The 18,005-nt window shown below is 34.5% G+C and overlaps 1 protein-coding gene across 1 annotated transcript; it reads right to left on the reverse strand.

Moving 5' to 3' along the window:
• Positions 1-1,143: 1,143 nt before the first annotated feature.
• LOC128612050 (uncharacterized) lies at positions 1,144-4,397 on the reverse strand. Its single transcript, XM_053631954.1, has 6 exons — positions 2,892-4,397; positions 2,289-2,669; positions 1,986-2,102; positions 1,783-1,863; positions 1,630-1,673; positions 1,144-1,290 (listed from the first exon to the last, which is right to left on the reverse strand). Exons 1-6 carry the CDS (start codon positions 2,932-2,934, stop codon positions 1,144-1,146), a joined length of 813 nt encoding a protein of 270 aa, XP_053487929.1. The 5' UTR covers positions 2,935-4,397.
• Between the last annotated feature and the right edge of the window lie 13,608 nt (positions 4,398-18,005).

Genomic DNA, 18,005 nt, shown 5'->3' on the forward strand with positions numbered 1-18,005 from the left:
AACATGGACTGTGACTATGACTATGACTACGATACGAACTAAACTAACTCTAAACATGGACCGTGACTATGGCTACGCTACGAACTGAACTGAACTGAACTGAACTGAACTGACTCTAAGATAATCTTCCGCCTTGTGTGCTGGGAGGCGCGCGGTATATATGCGGACATAATCAGCGTCTAAACTGCTAGCAGCTGAGAGCAATACAGACCCACGTGAAATCCCAGCCAATGACAGAACAGGGAGGAGACATGACAGAAACATAAACAAAACACACGTGTCCAGATGTCATTAGGGTCAACAACGGAAAAGCAGGTGCTCGCGCATTCGCGCTTAGAGCACGCTGCTTCAAGGGGGAATCATGACACTTTCCTCTTGGGGAATTTCAAAGCTGCATAATTGAGTGTTTCTGCTTCAGATTCCTGAAAAATAAAATAATAGTGCAAAACCTTTTGACCTCAAAGTAAAAACCACGCGAGATGGGTAACTGAACTATACACACTAACTACAGACAAGGACAGCATCACAATAAAAGCTTGGGATTGTTGTGCAAATTTGGGCTTAAATCTGTCAGTTTGGTGCTGTAATGTTGTGGAGCCTGATGGCTGATGGCACAAATGAGCCTCCAAAGTGCTTTGAGGCTCGGGGCTGTAATTTTCAGTAATTAAACTTTATTTGATGGTCTCCATTGGTAACATATGTTTATAATAATCTGATGGTCAAAAGAAAAAGTGCAAGATCCTAGTGTTTACATATAGTGAGAAACAAACCACATTTAGGAAAACAAAGAAAAACTATAGAATTATAGAAGAAAGAAAACAACAACAACAACAACAACAACAACAACAACAAATCAGCCTCAAAAGTGGTTGGAAGGCAGTTTTCCTACATGTGTATTAGTATCGATACATCAGTTGCCCTTGTTGTACTTTTACTGCTGATTTAATAATCTCCACTACATTCACTGGTTTCCCTCATATACTGGTAAACCTCCCACTACTGTCTGACCCTCTAAAATAATCCATTTATACTGTATCATTTAATAATCTTTTCATCTCGTAATGAAAAAGATGGAATAAATTGGCATATAGTCAAGATATTTTCACTGTTTTTACTGTTTTTGCAGTGTAATAGTACCATGTGTTATGAATTATTTCCATCACATCTTACAGTTTTATTCACATCGGAGTACACACACTCATCTGCTGAGCCAGTTTTCCTTTTTTCAGCTTTGGCTTTCCTCTTGGTAAACTGCACAGCTGCGTAATTCAGTGGTTCCGCTTCAGATTCCTGAATAATAATAATAATAATAATAATAATAATAATAATAATACATAAATAAATAAATAGATAGATAGATAGATAGATAGATAGATAGATAGATAGATAAATAAATAATACACATTAACTACACAGAACAAGAGCAGCATCAAAATAAAAAGCTTGGAACTGTTGTGCAAATCTCATCAAATTCATTGTATAAATTATATCCAGAACATTATAACAAGTAGCATATGAATGTAGCATTTCACATTTCACATATATGAAGCAAAATTAGTAGTCAGACTCATCTACAGAAACAAACACAATTACCCATACAGTATATAATAATATAGAATGTTCCTGCACACGTACCTGCCTCGTTCCTGGAGAGTTTTCTATAGTCGTATTTACTATGAATACAGAAAAACACCTATGAGTTCAGTCTTTTTGATAGACATAATGGTGAATGACTTTATTCAATTTAATTAACCTGATCACAAAAGCACTTACTTTTATCACATTTTCTTCTCCTCAGTATGAAATAAATGAGGCAGAAAATCAGAAGTGCGCACAAACCCAAAGCCGTTCCCAAACCGAGCACTGTCGAATGTAGAGATCTGATCATTTCTGATACTGTTATTTCACCACATTACATTTACATTAGTGCAAATTATTTTCTAGGTGAATTATGCTTTATGAATTAATTATGAATTACATCTTACCTGTTTTCTCGTGTGTGTTCATGTTAGTGTTGTTTCCATGCAGTGTTGGTTCACACACCACTGAATTATCACACAGAGCTGGTTTAGATGTTTCTGATGCAATAGTAACATGATCACCTATAAACATTTATCATAATTCACTAAAACTCTGTAACTCTGTAACTCTCTGTTGTTGAAGAAAACACAGTTAGTATTTCACTACTTCATTATTATTTGTCTTCCAGGTTGAACATGTTAATGGTAATAAGGAAAAAAATCACTACATTAAACCTGTAGCTTAATCAATTTTCGTGGAAATCCTACCTTTAATTTTTAAATAAGTTCCATCTGCAAACACAGTGTTTGGGTATGTGAGTGCACAGTAGTACATGGCTTCATCAGACTGAATGATGTTTAAAATGATCATATTGAAACAGTTTGAAGATCTTTCTATTTGGAAATGAGACTTTTGGAATCCATTGAAAAATGGCTCCCCACCACTTTTATATACCATGACTATAATCTGAGGTTTTTTTCTGTTTGGTTGCTTAAACCAGGCAATTATCCCAACTTCATTTTCAGAAATACAACACCGCAGAGTAGCCGAGTCTCCGATATTCACACTGAGCTCTTTATCAGGCTGATAAACTGGTGACTCTGTGAGGGATTGTGCAGTAACCCAGCGTCTACCAGGTTGGACTGTATCTAGAAAAACAAATACACCAAATGAAGTAAATAATTTATTTCAGATATTATTATATATAAGGGGTTATTAAAGATAACCTTAAAGGAATAACGCTGGAGATTCTTCTACATACAAATCCATACAAATTTTTTACAAAAAATCCTTACAAAAGTAATAGTCTCCATAACTTTTATTAAAAATTATATCAAACTAGATGGGAATAATTTGCTCATATTACTTACACATGGTGCTGAAGATCAAAATTAAAATCCAGAAACCAGTCATTTTTCATTTCTCAGAAATTCTACAGTGTTTGTATCTCATTTATCAGCAGAATATGAATGCACTTGAAGCATGGTTAGAATTTATATTTATACTATAGGCGGTCTGTACTGACCACGCCCCAGAATATGATGTGATTGGTTGAATTAAAAAAAAAAAGTCATGATAAGCAAGCACATGGTATTCTGATCTGCCTACATCTACACCACATATTATTTTCCAGTGTTTTGATGTTGCACAGATATACAGTATCATGAGTAAGATGTTATGACAGAATGGAAAATGTGGTTTAATTTTACACTCGCGTGTGCCCACACTAATATCTTATTGTTCTTTAATTTAATTGCTCTCTTAATTCAACATGTTTGTGCAAAACGCGAAAGAAGTTGCTTGGTTTAGTGAGTCTGCCAAATGATGTAAATATATAAATGAACCAGTTACACACAGACTTGGCCCTATACACACTATAGTCACCATCCTGGAACGTGCGAGTGTCAGTGTTGTGTTCTGCTTGGACATGAACATGGACAAATTGGCTTTTATGAGTGATGTACAGTATCAGGAATATTAATTTGTTATTAATGCATGTTGGAAAATGACCATGAAGTCCATTATAAACTGCTGAACTGTGAATTGTATTGAATATAACTGAACTTCTTCATATATATTTGTATATAATGATCAACAAGTAGCCTGTAAAGTCAAGGCCTGCTCTGTGACCTGAAACAGATCAGTTTTACTAACAGAGCTTTAAGGGTGAGGATTTACTGCCACCTAGTGGGAGATAGTGTTATTAGTTCTTAATCCTAAAATGTTCAAATCTACACACTAATACTCATTGGTAGATAGTGTTTGTAGTGAAGTTGGAGAAAAACATACAGAGTGTGTGATGATGACCGTGTGAGAAAGAGACTGAGAGTGGGAATGTGAGAGTTTGAGATCGGAGTGAAGCGCAATGAGGAGTGAAAGTCCGTCGCTGTCCGTGGTGTTGAAACTCTTGTGACGAAACAGTGCACCTCTGTTACCATAGCAACATGAATAAAGTGTTAATGCACCTCAATAACCATGAGAAATATTTGTACATATATTATTATTATAGCAGATAATAAAATCCCAGATGTACTGACTTGTCGCTGTGAGAAACCAGCTTTTCTTTTCACGTTTCTTAATTTTCATTAGTGTTTAAAGAGGGAACCTCTACAGTTAAGGAACAAGTTTAATGTTGTTCAGGGGAGGGTGAAAAGGTAGCACACAGGAAGTGATGTAATAACTGTAAAGCTGAGTCTACATGGTTATAGGAGAGGCTCCTCCAAAACTGTTTATCAGGTGATCCAGTTCTGTTTTGTATGTATGGTTGTAGTTTTATATTACAGACGACATCTTACAGAATGATCATTAATAAAAGATACTAATAAAATTAATTAAAATATGGATTTTATGAAGACCAGAGCAGTGACGTAAACCAACGTAGTGATGAAGATCAGGGCAGTGACCGGACTGTAAAGGGTATGACAGATGTATGTTTATAACAAAATGATACCAGATAATGAATTCGTAGAGTAAACTGCGTATAATATGAAAAATAAATAATATAATTAACACCACTTAATGCACAGTGATTACTTGGAGAAACGATCTTAGACGTTATATCTGACCCTGAGCCTAGAAAATCTAACAGTAAATTTTATGTTAATAGGTTCTAACTTGTTTAAATCAATAGATATGATATTTTGAAAGAAATTCTGTGTGTGTGAAAGACAGCATGAGAGACTGGAGATGCTGAACACACTTCACAGTCGGTCAGAGCTGTTGTTGAGTGTCAGTTGTGGTCAGACTTTACTCATGAGCTACAGTTAGTCTTCCTGTATAAGCGCAGCAATGTGCCAACAGACACTTGTGCAAAACGCTGTGACTGCAACGAACAGGATGTAATAATACACATCAAAGTGAGCATGAGTGTCTTTCGTTAAATAGATCAAGTGATTCTCACACGACTGTCTGGTTGATGCTGAAGTCTCCAGTGTTAGTTCTCTCAGAGCCGAGATCTACTGTTAAACAATCTGGATTTTCTGTTCAATGATCAAGAGATTCAAGATTCAAGAGATTCAAGATTATTTGTTACATACACAATTATATACAGTATATAACTTTCAGTGGAATGAAAACGATCAACATCTTCCATGAAACTCAGAGAGTTCAGGTTAAACATATGACTTTTTTTTTTTTTATAAAGAAGTGTTTGGGATAGGTGTACTGTAGAACACCGAGCAATGACTTGTTAAATATACAACATCGGCGAAATGATATACACTCAGATGTATTTCACATATTTTACATGTTTATTTATACATTAGATTATATTCTAGAAGGAGAAGAAGAAGAAGAAGAAGATTAACAGTGACTCTCTCTCTCTCTCTCTCTCTCTCTCTCTCTCTCTCTCTCTCTCTCTCTCTCTATATATATATATATATATATATATATATATATATATATACATGCATGATTTAAAAAAAGATAACAACAACTAAACTTTAGTATAGCAGAAGTTCAGCTAATATTAACGTGTGTTCTGGGTCGTTTATGTTATATATTACAGTGTCACATACATCACATCAGAGTACACCAAATCATCCCTTCCTCCAGGTTTGACTTTATTCATGAAGAATTGCAAAGTTTCATAATTCAAGGTGTTGAAATGAGATTCCTGAAAAAAAGAATTAAAAGATTGATTTATGAAATGAGTTTATAGTGTAAATGTATATAGGATCGCTTTAGGACCAACACTGAGCAGATATATTATATATTATATTATAAGTAATCAAATGTAATAGTGAACTGGTGAGATTTCTCCATGACTAAAGGAGACAGAGTAACATATCTTTTTCTTCTATAAATTACAATTTAAAAACAAAGTGTTTACGTATCTGCACACTTACCTGTCTCATTCCGTGAGAGTCGTCTATAGAGGCGTTCACTATTAATACAGAAATACACTTATTTAGTCACGCAGATAGAAGTTAACTGACATAATTATTATCTGATGACAAAAACACTTACTTTTATCACATTTTCTTCTCCTCAGTGTGAAATAAATGAGACAGAAAATCAGAAGTGCGCACAAACCCAAAGCCGTTCCCAAACCGAGCACTGTCGAATGTAGAGATCTAATCTTTTCCGGTTCTGTTATTGATAACATTACATTTACATTAGTGCAAATTATTTTCTAGGAACATTTTGCTTGATGAATTATGGATAATTAATATTGAATTCTGAATTATAAGACATATCACCTGTTTTCTTGTGTGTGTTCATGTTAGTGCTGTTTCCATGCAGTGTTGGTTCACACACCACTGAATTATCACACAGAGCTGGTTTAGATGTTTCTGATGCAACAGTAACATGATCACCTATAAACATTTATCATAATTCACTAAAAGTCTGTAACTCAGTGTTGTTGAAGAAAACACAGTTAGCATTTCACTGCTTCATTATTATTTGTCTTCCAGGTTGAACATGTTAATGGTAATAAGGAAAAAATCACTACATTAAACCTGTAGCTTAATCAATTTTAGTGGAAATCCTACCTTTAATTTTTAAATAAGTTCCATCTCCAAACACAGTGTTGGATCTCGTCAGTGCACAGTAGTACATGGCTTCATCAGACTGAATGATGTTTAAAATGATCAAATTCAAACAGTTTGAAGATCTTTCTATTTGAAAATGAGACTTTTGGAATTGATTGTAAAATATTTCTCCACCATTTTTATATAACTGGACTATAGTCTGAGGTTTTTTTCTGTTTAGTTGCTTAAACCAGGTAATTATCCTGACTTCTTTTTCTAAAATACAACACTGTAGAGTAGCCGAGTCTCCGATATTCACACTGAGCTCTTTATCAGGCTGATAAACTTGTGACTCTGTGAGGGATTGTGCAGTAACCCAGCGTCTACCAGGTTGGACTGTATCTAGAAAAGTAAATGCATTAATAAGGTAATGAATTCAGGTCAGATATTATTATACATAACGTGTAATTAAAGATCATCTTAAAGGAATAATAGAAACTTGCAAAAAGTGTCTTTAGAGTAATAATACTAATCATACATCAAACTAGATGGGAATAATTTGCTCATATTACTTACACATTGTGCTGAAGATCAAAATTAAAATCCAGAAACCAGTCATTTTTCATTTCTCAGAAATTCTACAGTGTTTGTATCTCATTTATCAGCAGAATATGAATGATCTTGAAGCTTGGTTTGAATTTATATTTATACTATAGGGGGTCTGTACTGACCACGCCCCAGAATATGATGTGATTGGGTGTATTAAAAAAAAAAAAAGTCATGATAAGCAAGCACATGGTATTCTGATCTGCCTACATCTACACCACGTATTATTTTCCATATTAGTGTTTTGATGTTGCACAGATATACAGTATCATGAGAAAGGTGTTAAGACAGAATGGAAAATGTGGTTTAATTTTACACTCGCGTGTGCCCACACTAATGTCTTATTGTTCTTTAATTTAATTGCTCTCTTGATTCAACATGTTTGTTCAAAACGCCAAATAAGTTGCTTGGTTTAGTGAGTCTGCCAAATGATGTAAATATATAAATGAACCAGTTACACACAGACTTGGCCCTATACACACTATAGTCACCATCCTGGAACGTGCGAGTGTCAGAGTTGTGTTCTGCTTAGACATGAACATGGACAAATTGGCTTTTATGAGTGATGTACAGTATCAGGAATATTAATTTGTTATTAATGCATGTTGGAAAATGACCATGAAGTCCATTATAAACTGCTGAACTGTGAATTGTATTGAATATAACTGAACTTCTTCATATATATTTGTATATAATGATCAACAAGTAGCCGGTAAAGCCAAGGCCTGCTCTGTGACCGGAAACAGATCAGTTTTACTAACAGAGCTTTAAGGGTGAGGATTTACTGCCACCTAGTGGGAGATAGTGTTATTAGTTCTTAATCCTAAAATGTTCAAATCTACACACTAATACTGATTGGTAGATAGTGTTTGTAGTGAAGTTCGAGAAAAACATACACAGTGTGTGATGATGACCGTGTGAGAAAGAGACTGAGAGTGGGAATGTGAGAGTTTGAGATCGGAGAGGAGCGCGATGAGGAGTGAAAGTCCGTCGCTGTCCGTGGTGTTGAAACTCTTGTGACGAAACACTGCACCTCGGTTACCATAGCAACATGAATAAAGTGTTAATGCACCTCAATAACCATGAGAAATATTTGTACATATATTATTATTATAGCAGATAATGAAATCCCAGATGTACTGACTTGTCTCTGTGAGAAACCAGCTTTTCTTTTCACGTTTCTTAATTTTCATTAGTGTTTAAAGAGGGAACCTCTACAGTTAAGGAACAAGTTTAATGTTGTTCAGGGGAGGGTGAAAAGGTAGCACACAGGAAGTGATGTAATAACTGTAAAGCTGAGTCTACATGGTTATAGGAGAGGCTCCTCCAAAACTGTTTATCAGGTGATCCAATTCTGTTTTGTTTGTATGGTTGTAGTTTGATATTACAGACGACATCTTACAGAATGATCATTAATAAAATATACTAATAAAATGAAATAAAATATGAATTTTATAAAGTCTAAAGCAGTGACATAAACCAATGTAGTGATGAAGATCAGGGCAGTGACCGGACTGTAAAGGGTATGACAGATGTATGTTTATAACAAAATGATACCAGATAATGAATTCGTAGAGTAAACTGCGTATAATATGAAAAATAAATAATATAATTAACACCACTTAATGCACAGTGATTACTTGGAGAAACGATCTTAGACATTATATCTGACCCTGAGCCTAGAAAATCTAACAGTAAATTTTATGTTAATAGTTTCTAACTTGTTTAAATCAATAGATATGACATTTTGAAAGAAATTCTGTGTGTGTGAAAGACAGCATGAGAGACTGGAGATGCTGAACACACTTCACAGTCGGTCAGAGCTGTTGTTGAGTGTCAGTTGTGGTCAGACTTTACTCATGAGCTACAGTTAGTCTTCCTGTATAAGCGCAGCAATGTGCCAACAGACACTTGTGCAAAACGCTGTGACTGCAACGAACAGGATGTAATAATACACATCAAAGTGAGCATGAGTGTCTTTCGTTAAATAGATCAAGTGATTCTCACACGACTGTCTGGTTGATGCTGAAGTCTCCAGTGTTAGTTCTCTCAGAGCCGAGATCTACTGTTAAACAATCTGGATTTTCTGTTCAATGATCAAGAGATTCAAGATTCAAGAGATTCAAGATTATTTGTTACATACACAATTATATACAGTATATAACTTTCAGTGGAATGAAAACGATCAACATCTTCCATGAAACTCAGAGAGTTCAGGTTAAACATATGACTTTTTTTTTTTTTTATAAAGAAGTGTTTGGGATAGGTGTACTGTAGAACACCGAGTAATGACTTGTTAAATATACAACATCGGCGGAAATGATATACACTCAGATGTATTTCACATATTTTACATGTTTATTTATACATTAGATTATATTCTAGAAGGAGAAGAAGAAGAAGAAGAAGAAGAAGAAGAAGAAGAAGAAGAAGAAGAAGAAAAAGAGAACATTGACCAGGCCCTGCCCAATATATATATATATATATATATATATGTACAGTATCTCACAAAAGTCAGTAAGCCCCTCACATATCTTTTCATGTGACAACACTGAAGAAAGGACACTTTGCTAATTAATTATTAATTAATTTTATTAATAAAGAAAATGTAGTTTACTTATTGTCTAACTAAAGTGTAATGCTTGTAAATATTTAAACATTGCTATGATCACAATGTGTATAGTTATTTTACATATAGAAATAAGTTTATTAATGTATTTTAAAATAAAATATATTTTCATTGCATTATTATTATTTTTGTGCTACAGAAGAATCTGTGGATCCTGTAGTGATCTGCCTCGCTGTAGCATTAGGAGTGTGTGTGGTTGTGATCTTTGCTCATGTCGTAAGCTCTAAAGGGAGAAACTGTGAACGTTGTCATGGTGAGTCTTTATTAAGGTTGTGTATCTGAATAGTATATCATATACTGTACATACACTTATAATATGTATTAAGTCCTGATGGAATCATATATTTTTCCTCTACAGTGAGATCTCATCACGGTTCTGTAGTAGAGAAAACACTCAATCAGGTAAATGACTTTAAAATGTAATTAAAACATTATTATTAGACTCAGTGCTATCAGGGATCACAATGATAAATATTACACTAATAGTGATTTAATTCTGATAGCTGTCATTTACAGTGAACGCTTTATGTTATTTCCCACAGGGCCGTTCTGCTCTCGAGGTCAATTTCTCTGCTTTACATTTCAAAGAGAGGAAAATCAAACCCAGTGATAGAGTGTACACTGAAGTGGTTTACTCCTCTTTTACTTAGAATATATTTCAGTAATGCTTTATATTACACATGATATTACTGCACATGTCTCTTACTGTTTCATGAATGCATTGATCAATAGTAAATCTACAGCAAGCCTTACATGTATTATTGTCTTTTGTTGTTGTTGTAAATGTAAGAATCTGTGGTTTGAAGTAAAAGTAAAGATCAGATGAAAGCTCATATCGTCCGAAATCATTTTAAACTGTTAGTGTTGTTACAGTTCCATGCCAACTGAAGAGAAACATAAGGTGCACTCTACAGAATTTCTGTAATTTCTACAATAAAATACTGTGTTTAATCAAGTGTGGTCATTTTACTGTGTTTTATGTTTTCAACCTGGAGAAATACTGTCAATATCAAGTATAAATACTGTATAACTACTGTAACATTCCTGTGATTATATTGTAATAATGAAGTAAATCATAAGTGAATACATTAACATTAACTTCAGTATAAAACTATGACCCAAAAGCATTTACCTGAAGAAGCAAAAGCCCTTACGTTAAGGGCTATGTTACGTTATTTTCTAACATAAGAATATGTTAGAAAATAATTGTTTAGGCAACAGCATTACGACATTAAGATAATTAAAAGGTAAGATAATTAAATATATATATATATATATATATATATATATATATATATATATATATATATATATATATATATATTCCATTAGGAACGATCTTTAACAAAATATACATCTTTTACTATATATATATATATATATATATATATATATATATATATATATATATATATATATATATATATATATATATATTCTTTTTTTTTTTTAAAAAAAAAAAGGTCATTCAATTCATGTAAGTACTTATTTTAAAGAACAAATAAAAGAAAATTCATACTTTTTTGTGACATTTCTTGGTGTATTTTGAGTGACATGATCAATACAGTGAACTCGCTTTGTTACTTCACTCGAATTTCATCACCATGGACAGCAACAAAATCCTGAACAGAAGCTGATATAGAGGCATGTAGTCAAAAGGCTGTGTCTCAAACCAGATAAATACTAGTGTACTAAGTAGTGCAGTTAAACAGAAAGAAAAAAGTACACCCCCTAGACATTAGACTATAGTAGACATTTTAACTTTCTATTTAGCATGCAGGTTTGTAGTTTATAACTTATGCTAAGAAATTATATACAATATCAAATAAAATAATGTTTGTGTATGAGAGAGTGTGTGTGTGTGTGTGTGTGTGTGTGTGTGTGTGTGTGTGTGCATGGCCACCTGACCATCACACCCATACGCGGTGTTGTCTGAATTGTTACCATGAAGATGTAAGCAGAAAACTGTGTAGAATATCTATGTATGCTGTAGCATTACAATTTCCCTTCAGAACTGAGGACCAGATGATAGAAAACCAGGAACAACAGCAGATCAACAGCTCAGAACTCACAAAGATCACATGAGTACTTTGTCCATGTGCTTTATTACAATAGGAGGTTTCAGTGACAACTAAAGAAGAGAATATAATATGGGGGAGGTTGTCCCCTGGAGGCCCTCTATTCTGTGAGTAAATTAATAAATAAGTGAGTAAATAAATGAATAAATAATCAAATAAATAAAGATAAAAGAGGTCTCTGGCTGCCAAAAGTAACAACTAACAAGGCACAAAACAGATCCTGTGTCAGTAGATGGAGCCAGTGCGGTGTGACAGGTCACACAGAGTAAAACTCTGAAGAGTTAAAGTGAATTAGAGATGAAGATGAAGAATGCACTTACAGAAAACTCACACAAAACCATTACCTCATATCAGAAGACAGCAGAAGAAAAAAAGAAACACTGAGGCTGTATTTTACCCACATAGACCTCATGATGATGGAGATAAATTAGGGGATTATTTAGGGTCACTCTGGTCTGCGGTTACAGGGCGGTGCTGTGGCTTTAAGTTAAGTGGCTTTTATTTCAGTAAGATGAAGTGTCATGCCTTCAGGACTACAGAACAAGACAATACGTGTGTTCTGTACATATAGATAACAATGTGAAAACAAGTTCAAGACAAGAAGAAATACAGCTCAGTACAGAACACAGTGATGAAGCAGAGTCACTGTTACCACCCTGAAGTTGATTATTGTCCTATAACAGCAAGTCCCATAGTGTTTTATTCCTCTTTTTTACACCACAGCAACTTTCCAACATGAACAAACTTAATGACAGTCCAGTTCTCCATTAATACATTTTACAAAATATAAATAAAGAAGAGATGGAGGTCACAAACACAAATCTTTGTGAGAAATGGCACCTGAAGATGTTTGATGAGATCAGGACAAATGAAGAATGATCTTTGTGCCCTGCAGCGATTCGACAGCTGATGAGAGAAAAAGTGAAAATCTTTTGATCTGGTGGATTATAAGAAGCTCCGCCCACAAGCCTCTAATCAGGAAGTTCACTGTTTACGCTGTTGAGCTGCTGCTGGATCTCGGCCTGATATGTGGAGGGGGTGAAGATTTTAGTGCATGTTTTTCACTTACACAAGAACAGGCATGTTGAGCATCAGCATTTAATATTAACACCACCTCTCGACACTGATTATGGCTGCTGGCCGGTGGGTGAATTGGCAGGTGGCCAAGTTGTGGAGGAAATCATTTTTTCATTTTAGTACCAGTTCAAAAGTTTGTATTTCCCTTCATTATGTGATATAAATATTCTCTAATAACTGAAATGCCAGCATTTGCATTTACTCTACAACCTCTGAGTTACGCTCTGAACCGTTTTTAGATGAGATCAGTTGTAATATTCATTGCAGTTCTTTTCTTTTACCATTGTCTTTATGTAAGATGAATCCAAATTTAATTTTGGAATTTATTTTACTTTGAAAAGTAATTGTATATCTTTATATACTTGTTAAATTAGAGATACCTTTTACATATTTTTTCAAATACCATGGGGCATGCAAACTTTTGCTTGCTTTTGGTTATATACACAAGTGGGCTATGTGACTTTTCACAGCTCTTAGTAACATAAGAAGCTCTTTAACTGTCACGGCTTCTCAGCAGATGCAGAATGCACACACAGGTCTGGTCTGGAAAGTTAAAGCTGAGATCTGGAACATTCAGTGTGGTTTTTACTCGCTGTACCTTCCTGTTTACCCGAGCAGAGAGATTTATACCGCAGAGCAGACCAATCAAATTAGCAGGAATAAAGTAAACAAATGTTATTGTCTACACACACACACACACACACACACACACACACACACACACACACACACACACACACACACATAAAAGCTATATAATGTTGAAATATACAAGAGCCATGTACAAACTCCATTATCATGAGCATCATCAGGAGAATCTAAAGCTGAGTAACTGACTGTGTAAATAACATTATATCTGACGGGTTACACAATAAGCGAATATGCTGTTGTGTGTTTAGACCAGATTAAAGTGCAGGGTGAAATCTGGGGATTTAAATGAGAGGTGTTATAATATTACACATCTATATGAAGTCTAGAGATGTTTCAAATTGTGCATCGAGCCTGAAAAAGAAAAAAAAACAGCAATAACGGTGTGGCCTGAGAGAAATAAATATAGCCACACATCCTGTGGAAAGTTTGAGAGGTGAGAAACTGATGGTGTTTCTGAGAAAAGCAACTCGGCGGTCAGAGCGGCCTGCAGAGATGAAACTCTCAGAGCTGCAGTGTGTGAAGGGGCAAAGAGATAAACAGAGATACAAAACCACACACACACACACCTTAAAATCTTACTCACACACACACACACACACACACACACACACACACACACACACACACATTTTAATACACACTCTTTTAATAGAAATAAAGACCAGTTTGCTGATGATTACGAGAAAAATAAATGTAAAATTTTCTGCATGCAGTGCGGTGTGTTTATTTACCCTGAATGCTTTTAGATTAATTAGCATAATTTTATTCATAGGATATAAATATTTGTGTATCAAACACTCATTTCCAGAAAAAAAAAAAGATTTGAAACCTGCAGCATGTGTTGTAGCTGATGACAGATCATTTTGATTTGTCAGTTTTGAGTCTTTGGTGTCATAGTGTTGCTTAGATGGGAGAGAGAGTGAGAATTACACAGAGAGATACATACAGTGAGCGAGAGGGAGAGAAAGAGAGAGAGAGAGCTAGAGATAGAGAGAGAGAGAGAGAGAGAGAGAGAGAGAGAGAGAGAGAGAGAGAGAGAGAGAGAGAGAGAATGTGATTGGTTAAAGTTACACAGTGGTGAAGGAGGAGCCGCAATAAGGCCTGAATAAAACTCCTCCCATATCGACACAGACATCTTACATATGTTCACGATCATAATTCATAAAACATGTATTAGACGCGCTTAAAACTTAAATGCTGAGTCATTTTTTTAAGGAAAAGCTGAATACTACTACTTCTAATACGAGATTATTTGCGCTTGGTTCAGTTTTCCTAATAAACATTATCAAAAAATTCAAATAAAATGAAAATAAAAAGACTGCTATGAAAGAAATAATGTGGGAGAATGATATTGTTGGTGAAGGAGAGAAGCTCAAGGATGAGAGGATGTGTAGAGGCTTGTAGTGTAAGGTTTCTTTAAGGCTTGTTAGGACTATTCATGGCTTTTAACTTGCTAAAATGGAAGCTACTAGGAACCCTATAGTACAGTCAAGAGTACTGTATGTGTATACCTGACCATCACACCCATATGTGGTTCTTCCCCAAACTGTTACCACAAAGTTTGAAGCACACAATTGTCTGCAGTCTTAGTCTGAACTAAGAGAACAAACCTGTTCTAGCATGACAATGCCCCTGTGCATAAAGCGAGATCTATAAAGGCCGAGATTGGTGTGGAAGAACTCGAGTCCATTGAACGTCTTTATGATGAACTGGAATGATGAATGCTAACTAATGCTCTTGTAGCTGAAATAAGAGCAGGAGCTTGTGCAAGGCAGGATGGGAGGAGGATGAGTGCAGAGGCTTATGGGTCTCAGGTTGACCTCAAGGTCAAACACTATAAGGAAATATGTGACTAATATGAAGTCATTTTTATATTCAGGGATGTGTTTAATTACCCAGGAAGTCTGATGAATTTTACCTGTGACTGAAATAGTCTGAAGAGAAATAGAAATACACACTCTACATACTCATACTGTATTCATTTTATTAATTGTTTAAGCATTAAATGATTCAACTTCCTCCATCATTAATAACCATTATATGTATTTACGGTGCTGCTAGAAAGTTTTTGAACCCGTGTTTCTGCATAAATTTGATATGAAATGTGATCATATCTTCATCGAAGGCCTAAAACCAGATAAAGAGAACGCAATGTCTTTACCTTTTTATCGCAAAAAAAAAAAAAAAAATGATGCAAAAACATCATAGTTATTACATTTATTTATTTAGCAAAATGATCCAATATTAAATATCTATGTCAGAAAAAGTATGTGAATGATTGCTTTCAGTAACTGGTGTAACCTTCAATCAAACATTTCCAGTAACTGGCGATCAATCTTACACAACAGGTTGGAGGAATTTTGGTCCATTCCTCCTTACAAAACTGCTTCAGCTCAGTGATGTTGGTGGGCTTCCTATCATGAACTGTTGTTTTTAGGTCCTTTCACACCATTTCTAGACTTTGACTTGGCCATTCCAAAAAATACTGGATTGCTTCTGCTTTAACCATTTCTCTATAGACTTACGTGTGTGCTTAGACTCATTGTCTTGCTGCATGACCCACTTATGGTTAACCTTCAGTTCATGGACAGATACCCTGACATTCTCCTGTATAAACTTCTGGTTATATTATGGTTTTCCAAACATACAGCTTTTCAAATAAACCAAAAGTTCTATTTTGGATTCATCTGTCCACAGAACCATGTGTTCCAATAGGCTTCTGGCTTATCCACATGGTCTTGAGCAATCTTGGACAGCAGTGTTCTTTTTGGAGAGTAGTGGCTTCCTCCTTGCTATCATGCACACCATTGTTGTTCAGTGTTTGCCTGATGGTGGACTGAATGAACATTGACATTACTCAATGCAAGAGTGGTCTGTAGGTCCTTAGATTTTTCTTTGTGACTTCCCGTAATATTATTGGCTGTGCCCTTGGTGTGCCTTGGAGTGATTGTTGCTGGATGTCCACTCCATGATTGAGTAACAGTGGTGCTGAATTTCCTCCATCATCTGCCTCACAGTGGAATGGTGGAGGTCAAACAATTTAGAAATGTTTTTCTTATCTTTTCCCAAATGGTGAGCATTGATAACTATTTTTCTGAGGTCCTCAGGACTGGTTATGTTGGATAATTTTGCTCAATAAATGTAAAAACTATAATAGTTTTGCATCATTTGTTTAATTGGGTTTTCTTTTTGTACTTTTCGGACTTAGATGAATATCTAATCACATTTCAGGTGAAATTTACAGAAAATGTTCAAGTACATTTATTAATTTGGCAGATAATTTTATCCAAACAGCTTTCAGGAGGCAGGTTGCAGAGATCTGGCAACACTGAAAGACCACCACTGAACCAGATACAAGTGTACCACATCTAATGGAAAAACAGAGAGCTGTAAAATTGACAAATACACACCCACACACACACACCTACACACACTGACACACATCTACACACACCACCACACACAGCCCCAAGTTAACATGAGGGATGTAGTAAGTGCAGGAACTGATCAGTGCTCACTGACACACAATGTCATGGAGAATGGAGCAGAATTGGCACAACTTTTAGAATAAAATAATTAAAACTTTCTCATCTAAAAAGAAAATGTGATTTAGATTTATAATTTTTAAATGAGAATATCTACTGTATATTATGTATTTACATTATTATTAGTAATAATACATGCCTATTAGAATTAAAATAGTCATGTTAAAGACCATATGACTGTCTCTCCTTTTTATTTTGTAAACTAATAAACTGAATAATAATGTGGAAAAAGAATGTTCTTGTTGCTGAAACATATATGATTACTCATATTTTTACTAAAAAAACAAAACAAAACAATTATTAATATTAAATATTCTTGAGATTTAATATGAAAAGGTTACAACCTTATTATTCATCTCCAAAAGTATCAAATGCTTCACCATTAAATAATGTTCATCACTGGACTCATTTGTTAAAATTATTAATACATGATTATTCAAAATATATTATTGTGAAGGCAAAAAAAAACAAAACAAAGTATGCTAAATATATTTGTAGTTTGAATAGCTTTATAATATTATTCACATAACTGCTGGTTTATTAGGCACAATGATCCTATATATATATATATATATATATATATATATATATATATATATATATATATATATATATATATATATATATATATAGATAGATAGATAGATAGATAGATAGATAGATAGATATAAATGTATAGCAGATTTGCGTGAACATTTGTCACAGGGTTGCAGAAAATTAAATGTTGGATAACACAGGTCGGATATAAATTTGCCCAATAACTTGACAAGAAAAAGAAAAACAAATAACTCAGTGAAAAGGGGTTATCCATCTCATTCCCTTCTTTTTTTGTTTTCAATGTTATTTTTTGAATAATTGAAATTCCTCTCTGAGGAAAGGTTAAAAAAAGTGAGAGGAGGGACCACAGTCAGTTATCTACTGCTGC

Source organism: Ictalurus furcatus, chromosome 8, assembly GCF_023375685.1.
Source record: "Ictalurus furcatus strain D&B chromosome 8, Billie_1.0, whole genome shotgun sequence".
Lineage (NCBI taxonomy): Eukaryota > Metazoa > Chordata > Actinopteri > Siluriformes > Ictaluridae > Ictalurus > Ictalurus furcatus.

Excerpts from the sequence above, each read along its gene's own strand:
- LOC128612050 (XM_053631954.1), bottom strand. The coding sequence starts at position 2,934 with ATGACTGGTTTCTGGATTTTAATTTTGATCTTCAGCACCATGT. Across the intron at positions 2,670-2,891 it reads TTTGATCTTCAGCACCATGT|ATACAGTCCAACCTGGTAGA; the intron begins GTAAGTAATATG and ends TTGTTTTTCTAG. Across the intron at positions 1,674-1,782 it reads CATACTGAGGAGAAGAAAAT|TAAATACGACTATAGAAAAC; the intron begins GTGATAAAAGTA and ends CTGTATTCATAG.